Below are 25136 nucleotides of genomic sequence, written 5' to 3'. Positions count from 1 at the left end.
CTCCTCCGCCACGAGAGTGCCTGCTGTTCGATTGATTTCGGTCGCAACGGAATACACAGAATGATGCATCAAACAGCATCGCAGACGGAATGTCGTTATCCAGCCACGTTTCGCTTAAAATAATAACATCCGCGACGGATTCGGAAAGGGCCAGCCGGATTTCATTCGTCTTCGTCCGCAGGCCCCTTACGTTTTGGTAAAAACAATGAATCGGCGTTGCTGCAGGAAAGGTGACTGCGGGGGCCGGTGAGTGTACGAAGTTCCGTGCCACCGGAGCTGATGATGATGATGTTGAAAGAGTTTGATGAAGTGAGAGCTGCCTGAGCTCAGTTACGCGTCGGTCGCTAGTGAAGGCTGCATGTGAAGCTCCAGCACGGTCGGAGACCGGGAAAGTTCCGGGTCCAGTGGTGCATCCAAAGTGGTGGTTGGTGAAGTGACGGCAGGTTGTTTAGTGGCAGAGATCGGCGGTGGGGAGGACGCGCCACGTGGCCGGCGAGAGAGCCTTGTCGCGAAGGTGGGGCGTCAGACCGACCTTGAATGAAATAAAGGTGGCAGTGCTCAGGTCTCTGTCCTTGCTAAGAAGCCTCCTTATGATGACGTCATCGGTGCCCAGTTGTCGCTAGACCAATCGATCAACCACATCATCGGATACCGATGGGGCGATTCTGGTGAGGTAAAGCCAATACTTAGGAGGTACCGTTATCAGCACCGATTAATCGTCAATCAATGCCGTGCCCTGGACGATGCGGGATGTGGGGTCGGATTCCGGCGGGGGGAAGGGGGGGGGGGGGAGCGGGCAACCAGACGGCGCTTGGCGGTGTTGGTGGCAACCAAATCTCCCGCATTAGCCCTGACAGGCTGCGAGAGACTCCCCGCACCCGTTGGAGTATGGGTGCCGACGGTGGTGACAGGTGCAGTGGAGGCAGGCAAGTAAGTATGATGCTGGCGGCGCGTAGATGATGTCGTTAGCGGTGGCAGGGGCAGACGGGCGCGATGGCGCTCGAGAGACTCTCAAGCGCGTGACTTTCAAGTAAAGAGTAAAACCATAATTCTTTTCTCAATCCCTCAATCCTCAAAAACCGAGCAACGCCGGGGCGTCAAGCTAGTATCAAATAAAACCACGAGGCGGATTCTCTTCTGCAACCGACTTCCGACTAGAACGGTCGTCAAACTTACGCTTCAGCTCCCACTAGTCAATGTAGCCGTTACCATACAAGTTTTCCTACCCCCGATCCCTCTTGGCCCATACTTCGGTCTTTGCACACAAGATGTCGAGTATGCCATCTCTTTTTAGCGTGTAGCTTGTCATCGTCTGGCCCGCTCATCTGTATAAATCAACGTTCTATTGGATCCAACCCGGGTGGTATACACGTAACTTCCCGTGTTTGGACACAGCGATTCAAACATTGTCTGTGTTAGTGGAACCGTGCGTGGAAAGAAAGTCAGTGAGCAAATGACAAGTTCGAGAAGCCGGATCAGTATCACAACAAGAAGTGAGTTGAACACACGCGAAAGCAAAGCTAATCGTGGTAATTGTTTTAGTTTCTGCGGATCTGTAATTTCTTTCAGTGATTTCAGAACATTATTATCTTCAGTTCGATGGAGACACTCAACTGAAAAAAGTAAGGATAGCAGCATCTCAGGAAGCCGACAAAACGAGCGGGGAAACTACATCCGAGGAGGCAAAGTCGGAGTCGGAAGTTCCGACGCAATCGTTGTCGCCAATCCTGGCTTTGTTAAAAAGGGTAAGCACAAGCATGCCTATGTTCATTTCGTACCAGCTGCAGCGTAATGAAATCTCACTCCCGTTTTAGACGATTACAACCAAATCGAACCGCAGGATAGACGAGTGCTTATTCGCGATGGCTTATTGTGTGCGGAAGTTTTAAACACTCGAAGCGATAAGCAGTTCCCGTGAATTCATTTACTTCCTAGAGTATTATACGTGAGTATTTGTAAAAATGTTCCAACATGTTTTGAGTGTTAAATAAATGATTCATAATTTTAACTATTTGTGTCTGACATTTTTTTTTGCGGCATCAACAAAAGAAATCATTTATTACTACTACATACACAAATTCCATGGTTCGCACCAACACATGCATAGATCTGGGATGTACGTTCTCACTCACACACGCTCATAAGCCTGTGGCTCAAACTCCTGACTTTTCCTAACTTCTTCTAAATTTTGTATGGCCGAAATCGAGGTGACACCAAATTAGGAGTTTTTGCATGCAAGTTTTTGCCTAGTGGGAATCCGTGTTCCTTTTGTGTAACTGAGACTCTTTGTCATAACTTTCATTTATTTAAAATCGTTATAAATTTGTCTCGGTCTACAGAATACAGGTTAAACATTTTTTTATAATGCTTTTGTTTGATTAAATCCAACTATTTTAATCATTTCTAGCAATCCCGGAATGCAGATTTTTGTCCACGAATAATTGAATATTTTTGTTCAAAATGGTTTAAGCCCATGCACCTTGCTAATTATTGTTCGATTTGCTGTTTGTTTGCTAGTTTTTGAGAATCTAATATGATGATACACAGTTGGCATTTTACTTCCGCTCACGCCTTCGCGCCTCTTCTCTTTCATTTTCGGATAGGAAATAGTGTGGGCTACAATATTATTCAATGTATTGGAAGCACATACGAGTATAACTCGTATTACTGGCAATTGATCTTAAGTTGGGGTTTTCAAAGAGCATTCATAAATCTTCTTCTCGAAATAACGTAGAATCACGCTCGAACAAGAAGTTCAATGCATCGGGAGATAGTTCTTCAGAAGGGCCACAAATGCGGATAGTGTTCAACCTGCTCGACGATTGTATCCGCGTCGTTTCGTATCCGCGCGTCGTCTCGACACGTAGGTGGCGTCGTTTTGGATCGTCGAGACGGCCTGCCATTTTTTAGATTTTTTGAAAGTGTTGTTTACATTTTGTTTGGGACATCGTCGAGAAGTCTGGCAGTTTGTGTCGTTTCCGTCCTCCCAATTGTAATACTCATCTCAATAGTCAATAGTTCATCTCAATGTGCCTAGCGCAGCTGTCACTCGACAGCCCCACCTTTGGTACCATAAAAAAAAACACATGGGAAGTGTGATAGAATCACCTCGACTATGCATATTATTGCATAAACAACAGGCGCTGGTTGGCGCAAACCAATTGGTTAGCATACGAAGGGTTTACCAACAAGCTAGCTGGTAAACAAGAGGTAAACGCACTCAAAGTGCAGCGTAGGCTATGTACTAGCTCGCACTGAAAAGCCACCCTTTACCACTTTGACCAATTATAACACAAGTTGACATCATCTAGCCGAGTCAACTATTTCGGCAATCGTCACAAACACTTTCCTAAAAACCGTGTAAAATCGTTCAAAAAGTTGGTATAAATAAAGAACCGATAGTTGGACAAATGAGCCAGTTCATCGGAGATAATGATAAATTAAACCTCGTGTCTATTTATTGATTTCTCCCGGAACGTCGAAGTCCCCCTACCCGAGGTAAGGCCCGACGCTTCCCAACGTTCCGTACCGTGTATTTGGGAAAACACCTTAAGTGTTTCCATGCTGTCCGGTCAGCAGAGTCCGCCCGTGACTCATGTGCGCGATAAAGTTCTAAACGTTTGAAGTCCGCGACGCAGCAAGTCCACCACCTCCACCATCTACCACAGAAGTGGAGTGCGTGTAGTGAAGTGAAATTATTAATTCTAACTGGGTTTTTGAGGCCAGGCCCGTCGGCTCCCCAACCACCCCATAGTAGGCTTCATTATGGCCAGGTTACACTTTCTAGGTCTTTCTGTAGAAGGTCAATTGTGCCCGCAATTGTCGAACGACGGTAAGCGGGATCAGAAATAAGATACGAAACAATCTGGCCCTGTTACTGTTAAATCTGTGCTTCATCATGGCGCACAGGATAACTCCTTTTACTGAAGCCACTAGAATTTTGATTGTATTTTCAATGTTCTATTGTGTTGTGTAATTTTGGCCGGTTTTGCTTGACAGGTCCATTTTATGATTTTGGCAAAGTAGCGACATCGAATCAACCTACGAGTTTCTTGTTCGTGCGCGTGTTTATTGGGCCGTGGTCGACCCTCGGAAAGAAATTTATTATAAGAGATAAAAATAGAATTTTGATTGTATTTTCAATGTTCTATTGTGTTAAGGTATGTTAATCAACTGTTTCTTTTCTTCCAGCTCGCACAACACTTCACATACAATGTATCAAAACCACAATTACTTTGGTTTTTCCTTATTTTTCAGCTTGACCCAGACGCGCTAGAAACATAGTCGGATGAGTTAGAGACAAAATGAGATGCGTTAGAGGCAACTGTCAATGAGCTATTTCAATACCAGTTGCTTTACAGACAACAGTTGATGAGCTATTTCAAAATAACGTGCGTTAGAGGCAAAATCACCCGCTTTCGAGACAAACCCAGTCCGCAAGAATCAATCGGGAGCTTTAAGATTTGTATGTATTGTCCTATCTGCACACGGGCGAGCAGCTCACTCTGCTTCCATTTCGTTCCTCTCCAACACCCCTCTCCCACGAAGTTGATGAGGCGAGAGAGATAGTTAAGATTTTGTAGACAGCTTTCCATAATATTTTCATTCTCATTTTTAAGTGAAAAATGTCGTTTCGATCGGATTACTTTACAAACATCCGCCGGACTGGCAGCTTTTATAAAAATACAAGCCAGCGTCCAAGAAGCTTTGCGCTAACTGCAGCTGGGACTGAACAAGAAAGTAGCAGCAGCCGACAAAAACCAAGAGGTAATTCTTTTATGGTACTAAATCATGGTTTGAAATTCAAGGTGGTTTGTCTTCACAGGTCGTTGACCTTGTCGGAAACTGTAGAATAGAGAAGTGAACTCGTTTTATTTATAATGTTTATCGTGCCGTTTTATTTCGTTAACGTATTTTAAATTTGTCATTGTGAGAAATAAACCCGCAACATTGTTTATGTTTATGTTTATGTTTTTTTTATTTATTGGGTCCATCGGGCATTATTAGTCTACATGAACACTTATGAACTATATAACAAAACTAGGCAAAACGCGCACGCAGAGAGTCACGGAAAATTACTTGGGACATTTCAAAGCTAAAGAGGTCTGAGTTCTCATTAAAAACTGCGGTCATGGCATTAATTGGTTCTTATTGTCCGAAATTTGTGCGAAAATGCCTTTCCCTTAGAAAATGTCGAGGCCGAAGCATTCTTGATGGCGCTGAAAAATGGATCTCACTCAGTAAGTTAGGCGCATCGATGTGATTATTGACTAATCCTGCAATGAAAAGGCATTGGGCCGACTTAGGGCGTGAAGACAACTGCTGTATGCCGAGCAACAGACACCTGGCATCGTACGAGGGGAGTGTGTCCCCTGCCCTCCAAGGATTTAGTCTACCCAACCAAACATTTTCGGCGATACTGAACCAAAAATATAGCCTTTCGCTCTTACAAATGTTGTGTTCTCGCTTCCACGCGTAAGATGTCGTGACCTTATAAATAGAACCTTGTGAGCTTATTTCTCTCTGTGGAGGTCTAGTACCCTCTCCCCATGTATCGGAGCGAGAAGCAGCAACTCATATGCCCTCTGTCGCATTCGCGCTACAGGCCCGGTGCCGCGATTGAGCCTTCTCCACATTAAAACCGCAAGCACAACATACGAGAGCGTACCCGCCCAGCCGGCAAGGGTCACTCAAAAATTGAGTTTCTCGGCTACGTTTCACCCGTTTCCTTCCGTTTCACCCCCCCTTTGGCCCACACTTTTGAATCGTTTTGCAACATCGTCGATACATTGAGCAGGCCGTCCTACTTTCTCCTTCGATCAATTTTTTTACCCGTCTCGCTCTATGCTACTTCGAATATTTTTCAATCACCCGCGTCGTGTATACACATCGTGTTTGAATGTATGTGTTTGTGTAAAAGATTTAACAGGCTTGCTAGGTGAGTAGGCGTTTAGTTTTCATAAAAGTTTTGGAGTTACAAATGTTTGAAGATTAAAAATTTCAGATCTTTTTTTCTAGGTTTTTTCACATAAAAAATGAATAGAATTCGCCGTGAAAGTTATAACCGTGTCCGTCAGTTCACGAGGGAAGGGGAGCAGGCAGCGCAAGCAGAATGGGGAGCTGGGAATTTTGGAGAACAGATGAACTTGCCTCGTGGTGTTTCTACATTTAGATGGCCGCTTGGTAAGTATAAAGAATGATTATTGTTCAATCATTATGTTGTGAAGTGCAAATAATTTGGTGGATGAAACAAATGCTGGTTTTACCGTGACTTCTATAAGTATAGATGCAAATTTATTTTTTAAAATCCGATTATAGAGCGCATAAGGTTCAAAGAACGGTAACGAATCGGTCGAATATTCAAAACAAATCAGAAAAACCAAATAATGATAGTAGAAATAGTCATCTATTACTACTCAAGAAGTTTGGTTTGGCGTATTGTTTACCACTGTTGTGTAGTGAAAAGGTAAATAGTACCAATCCGTGGCTCTTTATAAGAATTAAACCATGTTAAATCTCCCACGGATGCACTGCTGGGTCCATATATAGCATTTGTATGAATAAAGTTCAATTATTCAATTCAAAAGAGATTCTTCCATATTACAAGATGAGCCCTTATGACTACCAGCAAAAGCATTAACGTAAGCCAATATAATATAATAATATAATTAGTCAAAAGATAAATACTTTTTCCACTTACTCGAAAATGAAAGGTTTGTTTTTTCCCTTTGTTACTATCTTTTGTATTAATCAATTTGGATCTATATTACAACGACCATTTCGTTTTTTTTGTTTTGAGCCTATCACGCTCTATAATTGAATTTTTAAAAAAATCGCATAAAACCAATACTTTTTAACTATTAGAGTTAGACATTATTATTAGGAAATAATATCATGTAAGAGATGGTTAAAATAGAAGATAAAATAAGTAATTTAAGTAACATAAATGTTGATGATAATTTTTATTTTGATGTTCATGAGTTTATAGATGATAATGTTAGCTTACAAAAAACGGAAGTGAATAGCCCAGGACATCGCGCACGATATAGTGGTTTAAGAAATAAATTGCTAAAACACTCTCGTTGGAACGGGAATGTGGAAGGGCATCATCAACATTTATAATTAAACTTAATTTTATTATCATCACAAATTTCGGTTATTGGCGTGCACTGATATCAAATGCTCTCATCATGCTTTCAAATGTCCCAAAACATTTTAGGTCCCTACTTCTCATTTTGCCGAGTAATTGTTTTAAAACTTTCGATAATAATAATTTTTCAAATTCGCAAAAGGCGATCTTCCTCCCTTTTATTCTTTTTGCCGTGTACCCAAATGCCGATCCAAAATATGGATCGAGCAAGGCATAGAAAGCTTCATGCATTCGTTGTTCCGAACGCTTATTTGCTCAAAGTAATCTTGTTCGACGACTTTCTTGTTGAACGTTTTTAACTTGTCTTTGATCGAAATACGTTCGTAAACAAAGATTGATCTATTGAAGGCCGAATGTTCCGGTGGGGGCATAGGGCCTTAGTTGCCGATCCTTAATCCACAGAGGTCTACATCACCAGCTTAGCTGGCGAAGGTCCAGGAAGCTGGATTCAACAGCCGTACTGGTGCAAATCCTCGCAGACGAAGAAAAGAAGAAGAAGAAGAAGAAGAAGAAGAGGAAGAAGAAGAAGAAGAAGAAGAAGAAGAATGTTCCGGTGCAGTTTGAACAAACCGGCTATCCACCAAAAGATCAACCTTGGCGTGAATGCACTGCACAGACCTTAGTAGAAAAAATGAACTGCTTGCGCCTTGCTGAACCATATTTAGCAACGCAGAGCAATGGTTGGTACACGGCATCACCATACTAAAAGTAAAACAAGTAAATAAATAACGAGTCTGTATAACATTTGCATTAAAAAAATTAGACAAATTTTCATCGGTAATAAGAAGAAAGTTAACCAAGCTAATTGAATGATATGAATTTTATTGTAAAATTTAACCTTTTAAGTACTTTTAAAAAATATTCCGACGGCCAGTAAGCCGACCATACGGTCCTTGGCCGAAACTTTAGCCATAGCCGACAAAACCAATCTTGTGAGGATGCTTTACAGTTGTTTTAATGCAATCATGCCCAAATACTACACCATTTGGATTTTAAAATGTTGGAATAGGTCCTACTTTTATTTGAAGTAAATGTTTTTCGATTGGTTGTACTTGAGAGGCATAAGAAGGGATAGTAGTGTGGGGTATTTCGATTACATTTGACCCGTTCAACTCCTCCGATGCTCTTTGCACATGATTTACTGTGCCCAGGTATGTCTAAACCACTGAATCGTACTGTTTATGATGTTTTCTCATTAAGATGCTTAATTCCGCATAACACTACAAACTATACACTTCTCCATACGCCGGAAGTATTAACAGAAAGAACAGCGACTTTATGCATAGCCTTCTCGCTGGTTTTCAGCCACGATATGGTGTTCTACAGCCACGCTATGAGAGTTAAGGGACCTCAAAATATTTTAAATGTACTGTAACAAGCTTCAAAAGCAACATAGAGTACCAAGGTTTTTTACCACTTGTTGCCGTCTGGCTTTAAATAATCTTTGGTCACGTGGTCCGCGATAAAGCTCGATGTTTTAACACACAATCAAACGTAGATGGGTTAATGTTTAGGCTAAGGCGGGTTCAATTTAAAAGATACAGTTATAAAACTTGTTCTAAAAATAGAAATGCTACTCTTTATTTTGCTTCCAACAGAAAATCGCTAGCGTTTTCCGGTTTTGCATGAAAAGTCGTTAAAATTTGTCTATTTTTGTTTAATGCAAACGTACACTTCCGTAAACATCCTTTATAACACCACGCTTCCAACATTCCGGGCTCTGTTTGGACTCCAACACTCTGGTGCGAAAGCTCCATCGCGTTATTACATTTATCGCAGTTCATTGTTAATGGTAGTTGCAGCAAAAGAGAAGTAAAAATTAACATAAGTGTTATTTTTCATGAGTTCGAAGCTTACCTTACGATTCCGTTCAAATTTTCATCGGCAAATGCCGATCTAAATATTACATAATAAGAGGGGCGTCATGCTCAGCGGACATAATTTAATCTGTCTTGATAAATATCAATTTTTTTATACATTCACGGCTTAATTCCTGTGCGAATATTGTAAAATGAATTTTGACAACGAGTACACATTATGAATTATTTTTAAAATGATGGTTTAGGTTTTCATCATGCTTTACCCGCTTTTTCCGACCAACATATTTTGGCCGAAATAAAATTTCACTTTGATCTAGTATTCCTAGACAGTTCGCAGTATTCAACCAAAACCCAAACAAAGCAGTGGTGTGTGCTGTGCGTGGAGCAAAAACTAAGTAAAACTAGTTTGTTTTAAACTGTTAATGAAGTATTTAGTGTTATTTGCTTTCTTTTAGCAAAAAGTGTTAGTTCCTGCCGCTTTATACACGGTTGCTGCAGATTGGACGAATCCGGATGAAGTCGGATGAAGCCGGATGGAGTCGGAAAAAGCTGCTGGATTGATCAATGGAAAAGGATGGAGGAAATTGTTTGCACGACAGAAAAAGATAAGTATTTTCATAATCTATAGTACAGTTTACTATCATTTTAAGCATACATCGTATAAAAGATCATTTTTTAATTGTTTTTCAGACCACCTTGACGGAGCTGAAGCAGGTCGTCAACCCCAGTTAGCAGCCAGCAGCTGCTGCTGCTGAACACCGCTGTAATGCTGCCAATCATTACTGTGCACGGTAAGTTATAGTTTAGTCCGTGAAAGTGATCTTAAAATCATAAAATTAACTCCGTAATTTGTGTTTTGTTTTTCAGACCATCGGCTGACGGAAAAAGTGAAAAGTGCGTTGACAGTACGATGGCCGGACGCTGTACTGCTGCCGTCTATCGCTGTGCTGCTGGCCTTAGGTGCGTGAAATAGTTCGTGTGAAATGCGTGAAAAAGTGCGTGAAATAAGTCATGTGTGTAGTGCGTGAAATTATAGTTATAGTTATAGTGAAATTATAATTATAGGTATAGCGGGCGCTCGGCAAAAATGTCACGTCGCAGCAAAAATGTGTTGCACACCCCGCTTAGAAACCATCAAAACCCGCTTAGAACCCCATATTGACCCGCTTAGAATGCCCAGATTCTAAGCGACTCTGAGTTACTTTTTTGAGAGTGTGTGCGTGAGATGAGCTCGTTTTGAGCATGTGTGCGTGCCGTACCGCAGTATCCCTTGCGTAGTGGTATTAGTGTCATCAAAATGCAAACGTGTGTGTGAACACACGAAATGAGAAAAATTATTACAATAATTACATCACAATTTATTCACTTAAAAACTATAATTTCACGCACTACACACATGACTTATTTCACGCACTTTTTCACGCATTTCACACGAACTATTTCACGCACCTAAGGCCAGCAGCACAGCGATAGACGGCAGCAGTACAGCGTCCGGCCATCGTACTGTCAACGCACTTTTCACTTTTTCCGTCAGCCGATGGTCTGAAAAACAAAACACAAATTACGGAGTTAATTTTATGATTTTAAGATCACTTTCACGGACTAAACTATAACTTACCGTGCACAGTAATGATTGGCAGCATTACAGCGGTGTTCAGCAGCAGCAGCTGCTGGCTGCTAACTGGGGTTGACGACCTGCTTCAGCTCCGTCAAGGTGGTCTGAAAAACAATTAAAAAATGATCTTTTATACGATGTATGCTTAAAATGATAGTAAACTGTACTATAGATTATGAAAATACTTATCTTTTTCTGTCGTGCAAACAATTTCCTCCATCCTTTTCCATTGATCAATCCAGCAGCTTTTTCCGACTCCATCCGGCTTCATCCGACTTCATCCGGATTCGTCCAATCTGCAGCAACCGTGTATAAAGCGGCAGGAACTAACACTTTTTGCTAAAAGAAAGCAAATAACACTAAATACTTCATTAACAGTTTAAAACAAACTAGTTTTACTTAGTTTTTGCTCCACGCACAGCACACACCACTGCTTTGTTTGGGTTTTGGTTGAATACTGCGAACTGTCTAGGAATACTAGATCAAAGTGAAATTTTATTTCGGCCAAAATATGTTGGTCGGAAAAAGCGGGTAAAGCATGATGAAAACCTAAACCATCATTTTAAAAATAATTCATAATGTGTACTCGTTGTCAAAATTCATTTTACAATATTCGCACAGGAATTAAGCCGTGAATGTATAAAAAAATTGATATTTATCAAGACAGATTAAATTATGTCCGCTGAGCATGACGCCCCTCTTATTATGTAATATTTAGATCGGCATTTGCCGATGAAAATTTGAACGGAATCGTAAGGTAAGCTTCGAACTCATGAAAAATAACACTTATGTTAATTTTTACTTCTCTTTTGCTGCAACTACCATTAACAATGAACTGCGATAAATGTAATAACGCGATGGAGCTTTCGCACCAGAGTGTTGGAGTCCAAACAGAGCCCGGAATGTTGGAAGCGTGGTGTTATAAAGGATGTTTACGGAAGTGTACGTTTGCATTAAACAAAAATAGACAAATTTTAACGACTTTTCATGCAAAACCGGAAAACGCTAGCGATTTTCTGTTGGAAGCAAAATAAAGAGTAGCATTTCTATTTTTAGAACAAGTTTTATAACTGTATCTTTTAAATTGAACCCGCCTTAGCCTAAACATTAACCCATCTACGTTTGATTGTGTGTTAAAACATCGAGCTTTATCGCGGACCACGTGACCAAAGATTATTTAAAGCCAGACGGCAACAAGTGGTAAAAAACCTTGGTACTCTATGTTGCTTTTGAAGCTTGTTACAGTACATTTAAAATATTTTGAGGTCCCTTAACTCTCATAGCGTGGCTGTAGAACACCATATCGTGGCTGAAAACCAGCGAGAAGGCTATGCATAAAGTCGCTGTTCTTTCTGTTAATACTTCCGGCGTATGGAGAAGTGTATAGTTTGTAGTGTTATGCGGAATTAAGCATCTTAATGAGAAAACATCATAAACAGTACGATTCAGTGGTTTAGACATACCTGGGCACAGTAAATCATGTGCAAAGAGCATCGGAGGAGTTGAACGGGTCAAATGTAATCGAAATACCCCACACTACTATCCCTTCTTATGCCTCTCAAGTACAACCAATCGAAAAACATTTACTTCAAATAAAAGTAGGACCTATTCCAACATTTTAAAATCCAAATGGTGTAGTATTTGGGCATGATTGCATTAAAACAACTGTAAAGCATCCTCACAAGATTGGTTTTGTCGGCTATGGCTAAAGTTTCGGCCAAGGACCGTATGGTCGGCTTACTGGCCGTCGGAATATTTTTTAAAAGTACTTAAAAGGTTAAATTTTACAATAAAATTCATATCATTCAATTAGCTTGGTTAACTTTCTTCTTATTACCGATGAAAATTTGTCTAATTTTTTTAATGCAAATGTTATACAGACTCGTTATTTATTTACTTGTTTTACTTTTAGTATGGTGATGCCGTGTACCAACCATTGCTCTGCGTTGCTAAATATGGTTCAGCAAGGCGCAAGCAGTTCATTTTTTCTACTAAGGTCTGTGCAGTGCATTCACGCCAAGGTTGATCTTTTGGTGGATAGCCGGTTTGTTCAAACTGCACCGGAACATTCTTCTTCTTCTTCTTCTTCTTCTTCTTCCTCTTCTTCTTCTTCTTCTTCTTCTTCTTCTTTTCTTCGTCTGCGAGGATTTGCACCAGTACGGCTGTTGAATCCAGCTTCCTGGACCTTCGCCAGCTAAGCTGGTGATGTAGACCTCTGTGGATTAAGGATCGGCAACTAAGGCCCTATGCCCCCACCGGAACATTCGGCCTTCAATAGATCAATCTTTGTTTACGAACGTATTTCGATCAAAGACAAGTTAAAAACGTTCAACAAGAAAGTCGTCGAACAAGATTACTTTGAGCAAATAAGCGTTCGGAACAACGAATGCATGAAGCTTTCTATGCCTTGCTCGATCCATATTTTGGATCGGCATTTGGGTACACGGCAAAAAGAATAAAAGGGAGGAAGATCGCCTTTTGCGAATTTGAAAAATTATTATTATCGAAAGTTTTAAAACAATTACTCGGCAAAATGAGAAGTAGGGACCTAAAATGTTTTGGGACATTTGAAAGCATGATGAGAGCATTTGATATCAGTGCACGCCAATAACCGAAATTTGTGATGATAATAAAATTAAGTTTAATTATAAATGTTGATGATGCCCTTCCACATTCCCGTTCCAACGAGAGTGTTTTAGCAATTTATTTCTTAAACCACTATATCGTGCGCGATGTCCTGGGCTATTCACTTCCGTTTTTTGTAAGCTAACATTATCATCTATAAACTCATGAACATCAAAATAAAAATTATCATCAACATTTATGTTACTTAAATTACTTATTTTATCTTCTATTTTAACCATCTCTTACATGATATTATTTCCTAATAATAATGTCTAACTCTAATAGTTAAAAAGTATTGGTTTTATGCGATTTTTTTAAAAATTCAATTATAGAGCGTGATAGGCTCAAAACAAAAAAAACGAAATGGTCGTTGTAATATAGATCCAAATTGATTAATACAAAAGATAGTAACAAAGGGAAAAAACAAACCTTTCATTTTCGAGTAAGTGGAAAAAGTATTTATCTTTTGACTAATTATATTATTATATTATATTGGCTTACGTTAATGCTTTTGCTGGTAGTCATAAGGGCTCATCTTGTAATATGGAAGAATCTCTTTTGAATTGAATAATTGAACTTTATTCATACAAATGCTATATATGGACCCAGCAGTGCATCCGTGGGAGATTTAACATGGTTTAATTCTTATAAAGAGCCACGGATTGGTACTATTTACCTTTTCACTACACAACAGTGGTAAACAATACGCCAAACCAAACTTCTTGAGTAGTAATAGATGACTATTTCTACTATCATTATTTGGTTTTTCTGATTTGTTTTGAATATTCGACCGATTCGTTACCGTTCTTTGAACCTTATGCGCTCTATAATCGGATTTTAAAAAATAAATTTGCATCTATACTTATAGAAGTCACGGTAAAACCAGCATTTGTTTCATCCACCAAATTATTTGCACTTCACAACATAATGATTGAACAATAATCATTCTTTATACTTACCAAGCGGCCATCTAAATGTAGAAACACCACGAGGCAAGTTCATCTGTTCTCCAAAATTCCCAGCTCCCCATTCTGCTTGCGCTGCCTGCTCCCCTTCCCTCGTGAACTGACGGACACGGTTATAACTTTCACGGCGAATTCTATTCATTTTTTATGTGAAAAAACCTAGAAAAAAAGATCTGAAATTTTTAATCTTCAAACATTTGTAACTCCAAAACTTTTATGAAAACTAAACGCCTACTCACCTAGCAAGCCTGTTAAATCTTTTACACAAACACATACATTCAAACACGATGTGTATACACGACGCGGGTGATTGAAAAATATTCGAAGTAGCATAGAGCGAGACGGGTAAAAAAATTGATCGAAGGAGAAAGTAGGACGGCCTGCTCAATGTATCGACGATGTTGCAAAACGATTCAAAAGTGTGGGCCAAAGGGGGGGTGAAACGGAAGGAAACGGGTGAAACGTAGCCGAGAAACTCAATTTTTGAGTGACCCTTGCCGGCTGGGTAGTATGGAAAGGTCCCCGCGATACAAAGTCACTCACAATGAGTGAAATCACTCATCTTCTCCACATTCCTCACGTTGTCTCGCCCTGCGGGCCCTAGGTTGGGTACTTAGTCATTTGCAGTCAACGCCGAAATATTTCTTCGCGCTGTTTTCTTCCATCGCTGTTGGTAACTTGATGTTCTTCTATATTCGAAACGAAACGAAAGAGTTCTTACTATGATGACATTTGATGGTTTGTCGCCTAAAGTGATTGTCGTGAATCTCATCTCAGCTAATATTGCAAATATTTTGTCATAAAATGGAGAAACGTAATATAAATGATGCCTCATTTTATCGAAAACGCACTCGTGTCATGGAAGAGTTAGAGGAAAATTGTTTAAGTGACCTACGTGAATTTTACGATGGAGCATCGTCAACGACTTTTCCTTGGCCGGATCTGGGTGTTGGTATGTATGAAAATTTGGTTGTATGTGATTTATTGTTTTTATAAATCATCGATTATAAAAGTAAGATAACTGATTAGACAGATGCTGCGATCATTAGATTAACAAAGGTTTGTGCAGCTCACCTTCCGGCTGTGCTTTAACTGTGTATTAATTTTGATTCTTCTTCGTATTTTAGATATAACTCCAGAAGAAACTGTTGCTTTCAACCGTTACAATGCTAACGCAGGAAGCAATGTATTAATTACTGGAAGGTTGGATGAACATGAGCACATTGGGAATTTTGAATCTGTCGACGACACAGTGGAACAAGAAGGAGCATACAGTTTTATAAATCATATGTCTCTTCAAGATGCAATTAAGTTCATCACAGTTACTGGTCGCCTTTCACAATTCATTACCGAAACAATCCTAGCGTTATTTAGGAAGCATGGTAACAATGCCCAGGATCTCCCTAAACGCGACGGACCCTTCTTAAACCATCCACTCCGGTTGGAACACAAATAAAGGCGGTTGGAGGTGGACACCTGTGGTATGCTGGAATTGAGAAGGTCATGCAAAATTATTTTGAGTAGGTATTTGGCTAACATAGCTTTGAGGTTTTTATTTACGTATATTCGAGATAATAACTAGTTAACTAATCTTGATCTACTTTTAGAAATTTTACTCTGGATATAGAACAGATGGAGATAGATATTTCTATGGATGGCCTACCACTTTTTCGAAAAAGTCGGAAACAATTAATTCCGATTCAAGTAAGGCTGGTAGGAATGCCCCAACTCCCGGTTCTGGTTGTCGGAACTTTTGCTGGGCCTAACTAGTTAAGTTTTCATCGATGCACCAATGCGAGCATATTTGAAAGGTAAATTAAATTTGACACTTTTTGAATAAAGACAGTTAATACGGTTGTACATTTTCAGCTAAAGTAAATTTCAACGGCAAGCATGGATGCTTAGCATGCACAACTGTCGGCGCATCTGTGCAATCTGGCCGTGGAAAAACTGTTGTTTTCAACGAAGTTGGAGCCCTTCCGCGCACGGACGAGGGATTTAGAAGCAGAATTTATGGAGGGCATCACACAGGAAGGACACTCCTGGAAAACCTATCAAATTTTGATTTGATTCAGGGTGTTCCTGTTGGTGACCGTTTGCATTTGATCGACGCAGGGGTCACAAAAAAAATTATTGAAGGATGAAGGGGTCACAAAAAAAATTATTGAAGGATGAAGGGGTCACAAAAAAAATTATTGAATGCTAGCGAATAAATTTAACGCTAGTCAATTCATACACTGGTCACCCCCTTTGAAGAAGGTTGTTTCCGTTTTTTTGGTTAGGACTCGATTGCCCTCCGAGTTGCGTAATATGCGGGAATAAAACGAAATTGCCCTTTGGAAGGCAAACGAATTCCGCACATTCCTCCACTACATTAGTGTGGTGGTGTTGAAAGATTTTATGTTGCCAGAAGCATACAACCATTTCTTGTTGTATTTTTGTGGCATCACTATTTTAAGTTCCATAGAGCACAAGCCGTTGTGGGCAATTGGAAAACAAATGCTTGATGCGTTTGTTAAAAACTTCGGACGTTATTATGGGACATGTTTTATGACAAGTAACGTTCATAATTTACAGCACGTGGCTGATGAGGTTGCAAGATTAGGACCACTTGATGGATTTTCGACTTACGCATTCGAAAACAATATGCGGTTCATCAAACAGTGCGTAAGATCCGGAACCAAAATTGCAGAACAAGTGGCTGGTCGGCTTACGGAACAGAGCCAGATACAGAAGGCCTACTATCGTGCTAATTCTATATTCCCCCAATTTAAATTAAGAGGATGCTTGATTGTTATGGATGGTTTTTCCCTCGGGTCACGATTTGAAAATAGTTCCGTAAGACCATCAACAGCCATCTGACCGACATCCACACAGTGTGAGCACCACAGAAGAGAAAAAAACCCGAGAATTGGCAAAACGAGAAGACATACGCAGGAGAGCGAAAGAACTTTTTTTTTCTCTTCTGGAATGAGCAAATTTTTTCTCACTTCACCGGCTATCACCGAAAGTGAACTGTATCTCGCTGGTGTTTTCGGTTTGGCTTCGCCAACGAATCACCCCCGAGAACATCAGCGAGAAATAGCGTGGTGTCTCCTTGGGTAATGGCATAGCGTGTTGCTTTTCGTTGGATGCTTTCAATCCTTTGGGACCAAATGGTGGCAGAGGGACACCATACAACACTAGCGTATTCTAGTACAGGACGCACAATTGAGCTATACAAAGCCTTAATAGTAAGCAGGTCTCGAAATTCCTTAGTCAAACGAAAAATTAAACCTAATAGCTGATTGCCCTTACTCAAATCATTCTCCATGTGCGGCCTAAAACTGAGACGCTTGTCAAATAACACGCCAAGATCACAGGTTGTTTCCGAGCGCTCCAAGACGCAATTGTCCACATGATAGTCACACAAGACTTGGACCCTAGATCTAACGAACGACAGAACACGACACTTATCGAGAGACAGGGATAACGCTTTACAATTACACCAGACACTAAAAAGAGGTGAATTTGTTATCAACCATAGTTGTACTGATTAAATCGTTCACATTTCATGTCATAAAACCCCAAACAACTACCAAAAATCCAAGCAAAAGCAAAATACAACACAAAACATGATGAAAAATTGTGCTGTGTACTCACTTTTTTGATGCGTGTTTAGGGTGCTATGGCTCTATTTTGACCACATCTCTGAAACCCAAACTCGTATCGCGGCCAAATTACATCAAAATGGAGAGGATAGTTCCAGAAACAATCCCTCATTTTTACTTTTTTTAAACATTGGTTCCTTACAGAGTAAATGGCCTTTTTTTCTTTTTTAGCCTGCTGTGTACTGACTTTATAGGTACAGTGTACAACTGTTTGGCCTTCGATGAAAATCATTCGCCGACCCATTTGGACATCTTCATATTCGGAGAAGTACTGCTCTGAAAGTGCATTGCTTATAAAAGCATAGAGGTCATAAACTGAACCAGTCAGGTCTGGGGAGTAAGGCGGATGTGATAGAATCTCCAAGTTGAGGTCTTTTATGGTCCACTCTTCGACTTTAGCCTTGTGCGACGGTACATTGTCACTTTACCATGCCTTCGGGCCCATTGCGGTCTTTTTTCCATCAATTCAGATTTCAAATTAATTTTTTGTTGTTGGTAACGAGTAATAATCACCGTTTCACCTGGTTTCAAAAGTTCGTGGAACACCACTGCCTCTTGGACCCACCACACACAGAGCATCGTCACCGGCCGAAACAAACTGGTCTTGTAGCGGATGGGGCGGCTTCACCAAGTGAAAAACAAGATTTTTTACGCTTAGGATCCTCAAAATAAATCCACTTCTCTTCACCAGTGACTATCCGATCAGAAAAATGACTTGCTTTGGTACCGTTGAAGTTGCATTTCACGAAGGACTTTACGATGCTCCATCTGTCTTTCGGTCAACTCATGGTGAACCCATTTTCCACGCTTCTGGATCTTGCCCATAAGTCACATTCAATGTTTCTGCTCAACTTTTGTTGAGTATGGCTAGGGTCTGCATCCAACGGCTCTTGCAATTCTGCGTCATCAAACTTTTTCGTTGGTCCGGGATGGTTCTTGTCGTTGAGGTCAAAAGTACCACTTTTGATTACCGAAAACACCCGTAGAAAACCGGACATTTTCAACTTATACACCTGCTTATCACAGTTTGAGCACACTTTGTCTTTAATCAAAAGGAGATGATGCGGCTGAAGATGCATTTATTAATTCATGATAAATATTATTTCCAGACAATTCAAATGACTGAAGAAGATGCACTCATGCTGATTGAGTGCATACAGAAGCATCCTTCTCTCTGGGATCGCACCGATCCCAACTATAAAAATATTACCCGAAGAAATTATGACTGGGAAAACATTTCAAACGAATTCGGTGTCGAAGTTTATAAGCTGAAAGACAAATGGACGTCTTTGCAATCGACGTACAGAAAAACTCGGTCATCATACAAGCAAAGTTTGGTGACTGGTTCCGGTATGTTTATCTGCATATAAGTGAAAAACAATTAATGTTATCGTACGCAACTACTTTTAGGGTCTGACGAAGTTCACAACCCAACATGGTATGCGTACCATGCCATGGCATTTTTTAAACGCTACCTCGAAATGTGGCAAGACGATTGACACAGTAAGTACATACCTTTTATCAATAGACGATACTAACAAATATGAAAAAAAAACTAATAAGTGGATGTAAGGATTTTCTTCCTTGAGTATCTGAAGTATCTAGACATCCGAAGTGACATCTACATTCAGTAAGTATATTTGTTTTAATTGTTCAACAAATAATTTGCTACATGCATTCTTATTCCTATGGCCTCTTGACTGGCGCGTGCACCGCTTGCCGCAAAATTTGACAAATTTGTATTAGTTTGTGACGAGAGCAAGATGCGGGAATCACTGCTTCTTATACGTTCCTCTCTCCTTATAAAATTGTGCAAATAAATCGTAGCCATGACAATTTTTTTTGCATTATCCTCCTTCACCTCTATCGGTTTTCTAAGTACGCGGAACCTTCCACTAAGTATTCCAAATGCCATTTCTACAGTGCGTCTGGCATTAGAGTGCCGCTGATTAAAATAGCGCTCGATCGATCCTCTTTCAGTAGACCCTCCTAATGGCCTTAGGCAATAGCTGGTTAATGGGAAAGCCTTATCTCCCAAAAACATTGCAGGAACTGACATGTTGGATGATACGTTCGTATTTTCAGTGTTACGAAAAACTCCTCCGTCAGATATTTTTCCTTTACTTCCCACATCGGCATATAAAAAATTACTGAAAATTTTTTTGTAATTAAAATAGTCAGTTCCACTATGATGAGGTGCTTTAATAGCAACATGCTTTCCGTCTATGGCCCCGAGCACATGTGGAAAATTAAACTTCTCTTGAAAGCCTTGAGCCACTTTCAACCATTCATCTGGACAATTGGGGAGCTACAAATAGAAAGAAAAATATTATTATTTAATTTATTTTTTTTGTAAATATAAATATATTAATAATTCTCTGTATCCTATATTTATTCATATCAGATTCAACATCATGAACATGTGGAATGCATCGAAATCGAGGTATTGGAGGAAAGCTCGATGCCACATACGGGGTGTCCAACACCGCCTCCAGGACCATCACGTACGTCGACTCCACCACCTCCAGGACCATCTCGTACGTCGTCTCCACCACCTCCAGGACCATCTCGTACGTCGACTCCACCACTTCCGAGAACTCCACCGAACCAAACCATCGCAAAAAGAAAAAGACGATGGCAAGAGGCTAACATAAGCTATATTGAAGAAGTGATGGACACTTTACGAACAGTAGGATCTGCCCCAATTGAGCTAATCAACCATCTCAAAGCTCCAGATGAGCTCGAACGTGTGCGTAATATTATGCACGACTGGAGCCCAGAGCGGCGTAAGCAAACTCTTAAAATAAGACGTTTAGTAAACGAAGAAGAGGAGTCCCGCTTCGTCCAACAATATGGATATGATCCATAATTTCTAACATTGTTGATTTTCTATGTTTATTTTAAGTAGTTAATTATTAAGTAATGTGATGAATTTCTGAATTATTTAAAATTAGGTTAAGATTTGTTCTATTTAGTAGGTAAACGATATGTGTATTTTTAAAATACATAACAAGAACTGAAAAACTGAACTAAAAAATCGATATGTTTTCTTACCTTTACGAAGTCGCTTTAAACTTCAATAAGGCTGTCGCATACTTCTGGAATGAATATTCCAATTGATTGAGCCGAAATCTGACAATGGAAATAACAAAAACGAAATAAAATCTTAGAAAAATACACAAATAACCATATACTTACCCTGTTGTGTCTTATGTTACATTAAAAAAAGTATTTTATTATCTACAAATTAACGATTAGACAATTACACTTTAAAACGGGTTGCGCGTGAAGGATGGACAAATACGGTACGGACGAGGCAGCTCCCGGGAGACGATATGCGTCCTCTCGCTAGGACGGTCGGGAAGCGAAGCGGCCATCCTGTTGTTCACCTCGTCCGCTATCGGATACCGAAAGCGGCGAGTGGAAGGATGGCCGCGTGCGTTGCAGCTTCCAGTGGATGATGAAGCTGCGTCTCCACAACATACCCGAAACGTATACACCAAGGTTTTGTAATTATCACCTGTTGCCAAATATCTTAAAGTTACTATTAGCTTGTCTTTGGCAGACAAACTCTTACGCATGTTTGTATTTAATTTTGATATTTTTGGGCCGATTTGGGCCAGCAAATAATCAAAGTCAGTTCTTGATAGACACATAAAGTTAATTATGGTCGTATCTAGTTCCTCCTTCAATATAGTCTCGAGCAGCATACTTGCTTGCTCATTCCTCTCCAGCAGCATCGGCTTCATCCATTCCCTGGTCGGGGGTTGTTGGAAAGAAGTCATGTACAATCTGATGAGATTGCTCCATGCACTAGTTAAACGAAGAGCAGCTTCTTTTGCTTCCCGATTTATTTCTTATCTTTTCAAGCACAACTTCAAACACTTTTAATAAAACACAACAAATAACTGGCGACGCGCGTTCAAAATGGCGGGTGGTCACCTAGACGATGCGCGTCCCACGCGGGTAAATGACAATTCGTTAATCGTCAATTAGACCCAATTTTGAGTGATGTTCGATAACATTCGGGACGCGGACGCGTCGGACACGCGCCGTCTATGAGCCCCGCTACACGACCCGCAAACTCAAAAACTTTTCGGCGAGAAGAGGGGAACAACCGAGAAGTTTACGTAAAAAACTTTTCAGCTCCGTGAGCTGAAAACTGCACCCGAGAAGTTTTTGGCAGCTAACCGAAAACTCAAATGCGTCAGAAGAAGAAGACGAAAAAGAAATAAATGTAAACATAACAAATCTCAAAAACAAAATAAACGAACATATGGTGATAAATTTACGTGTTTCTTTTGTAGTTACGGTAATATTTTGTCATTTTATAGCTATAATTTTTAATTTGAGATTTTTTTCCCTGTGATGAAACTTTTTTTTTAATTTCAGAGACTTTGACCTCCTCGGTCATTCGTCTCTGCCTGTGATGAAACTAAATTACATTTCCGTTGGATTTTAAGGTTACTAGGCAGGTTTTTTTTCGGCAATGTGGCACCCGGTGCAAATGCATAAGGGGATTATGTGATGGATGCTGGATAACAACAAAGGGCTCCCGAGATAAAGGGTTTGGCAAACCGGAGAGCGGGAAGTCACTCGAATGATAAGCGGCACCACGTAAGGATCAAGTGGGAAAGAAGCACAACAAATAACCGCGAAATACTAAAAAGTAAAGTGACTTTCGTGCTCAAACTGTGTGTGCGATTGTATTTTTTTTATTGTTAATATATGTGGTTTTGAATTCTCCAGCTAATTTCATCTAAAAATATTCATCCGGAATTCGCTGGTAAACAAGGCAAGATGAGCGGAACCGAATCAAAGAGATAGTACGCGCGTCAGGTGAGAACGGACATTTTTTATGAAAAATATGAACGGTTAGTGTAAGATTACGGTTCTTACATATTCTTCTTCTTCTTCTTGGCGTAACGACCTCTTGGTCATGCCTGCCCGTTAAGGGCTTACGAGACTTGTTTCCCTGTTGTACGTGGATAGTCAGTCCTCTCGTACAGGGGAGGGTCCGGTCTCGGTTGGGATTCGAACCCACGCCGTCGAGGTGGTGAGCCCCGGCGCTCATGGGCCGATTTTCTAACCGGCGCTACCGCTCGGCTGTCGCGGACCCCCGCGACTCTTACTTTATTCTACTTACTAATATTCTTACATATATATTATTTATTTTAGGACGTAGAACAAAGCCGATGACCGTAGAGCTTTAGTAAGGCAGGAGCAAGTTTCCTTGACTATATTGCTTATAGAGGAACGAGACACCTACAATAAAAAAAGAATGTTGACCCCGAACACCCGAAACAAATACTGCAAACTACTGAATGTTTCTCCAGTTGCCAAGTAGCGCAGCGTTATAAGCAACCGTTCTTGGGCTGTTATGGAGTCGCGCATATTTGTGTTCATTCTATTTATTTCTGGGCGTATCATGTCAAGGAGAACATCAAAATCTTCCTTCTTCATGCGAAGAAAGTTAATCATGGTTTCATTTGCTTGCTCTGCTACAATATTGTCAAGCAAACGGTTGCCATCTTCTTGCCGCCGGAAAAAAATTGGACGCATCCACCACCTACGCACAATACGCCTGTTGCGTTGCCTGTTGCGTTGTTGAGAGTTTTGGGTACTTAACTCGATGACCCTGGATAGGGTTGTTGGCCACTCTTCACTCATCAACAGATTATCCATATTTAACTTTTTGTGTTAACTGAAGATGATATCTTGTTTGCTTCGAAGGCAGCTTTTTGAGCTAACTGATAACAAAAACAAAAACAGCAGAGACTGACACATGCATAGACTGTCAGAAACTTTTCGCTTGCATTGACTGGCGACAGCATTGGTACCACAAAACGCGGCTACACGAACCGAAAAGATTTTGACGTAACCTTATACGGTTTTTGAGTTCTCGGTTGGAGTTTGCGGTTCGTGTAGCGGCCCGGTATGAGCGGCCTAAAGGGCCGTTTCCACACAGCGAGTATGGGCCGGATTTCTAGTAGTGAGTTTTTGACGGATGTCAAAAACGCGCACCGTATATGGGTGAGTATGCTTCTGTGTGGACGAAGCCAGGTGAGTATGGTATGGTATACACTGAGCCCAAAGTTAATCCGGACGCTCAAAAAATGAGCATGCGTCCGACTTTGTTATCAATTCTAAGTACTCTAAAATCGACCACAATGATTTTTGTTCATTGCATCTTCTTGGTGCACCTTCCTACGAAGTACGTGCAAAAAGAACGGTGAAAAAAATCGTACCCAAGCGGCGCAATAAACAATAGAGTGGAAAAAGTCAGAATTTTGACGGCCAATCGCAAAGTTGGACAGTTACATTTCATCGTATTTTTGTTAGCTAAAGTGGTGTGTAAGTTAGTTTCGACACAAAGCACTCGGATGATTCGGTTTATTATATTATTGAAGTTTTTATTGAAATATGCGTCACACCACTTTGTTGGAGCGAAACGTCATAATTTATCCATCATAACGATGGAAAAAGATTTCAAAACATATGAAATTAGACTTACATTAGCAAACTAACAGATTCAGACATCATTAAAAAGTATAACACTTCAAAAAGTATCGCAAAATCATCAAAGAACTGTCCTTTCAGCACACAATCGAGTTCGACCGACTACGTGCAATTACTTTCGAGCTGCAACGCCTCGAGAGGGAAAGGGCGTCCACCGTGTCGGGAGCGGGGTGTCACCCAGAAAACCTCGAAATGCAAGCGAGATTTTGCCCACCGGCATCATCAGCACAGGCGCCCCGCGCTACGGGTAGCGTGGCCAACGTCGTCCCGGCCGCACCCGCGTTCACTTCTAGTGCACCGTACGCGTTAAGTGCATCGCACACACAGCTGATGCCGAGGGCAATGGCCGAACAGCTGACGCCGGGAGCATCGTACGCGCACATGATGGCCGGCACACCAGCAGCCGAAAGCACGATGGCGTCTGCACAGTGTGGGTGCGACCGATAGATGCAGCTACAAGGATGACCGGGCGCTCGACGACCTATGGTGGCCAGGGAGCTGCGGCACCTTTCCCGGCGGCTGGGCCTTGGGCGAGCCGTATGATGACCGGTCTTTCGTTGGACCCGGATTTGCGTACGATAGGACAGGGCCGTCAGCGACGCAAATGATGGCTGGCCTATCGTTAAATCCAGCAATGGCGAACCCGACGATGGCGGATGCGGCGACCCCACAAGCGCTAGCCCAACCTTTCACTGCACATCCCGGGACCAACGGAACACCGAATTTCCACACTTCACCGCAGCAGGCACACACGATGCACGACACATGGGCACAGCAAACGACCTTGGCAAG

The 25136-nt window shown here is 40.9% G+C and overlaps 1 protein-coding gene across 1 annotated transcript; it reads right to left on the bottom strand.

The window, feature by feature from the left end:
• Positions 1 to 588: 588 nt before the first annotated feature.
• On the bottom strand, positions 589 to 23510 carry LOC131293725 (putative nuclease HARBI1). The gene is made up of 5 exons (XM_058321794.1): positions 23124 to 23510; positions 23026 to 23090; positions 20880 to 20892; positions 19977 to 20133; positions 589 to 665 (listed from the first exon to the last, which is right to left on the bottom strand). Exons 1-5 carry the CDS (start codon positions 23508 to 23510, stop codon positions 589 to 591), a joined length of 699 nt encoding a protein of 232 aa, XP_058177777.1.
• Positions 23511 to 25136: the final 1626 nt, after the last annotated feature.

The sequence above is a fragment of the Anopheles ziemanni genome, chromosome 2, assembly GCF_943734765.1.
Source record: "Anopheles ziemanni chromosome 2, idAnoZiCoDA_A2_x.2, whole genome shotgun sequence".
Lineage (NCBI taxonomy): Eukaryota > Metazoa > Arthropoda > Insecta > Diptera > Culicidae > Anopheles > Anopheles ziemanni.
Note: the sequence above shows the minus strand (reverse complement) of the source record. Positions and strands in the feature narration are given on the sequence as shown.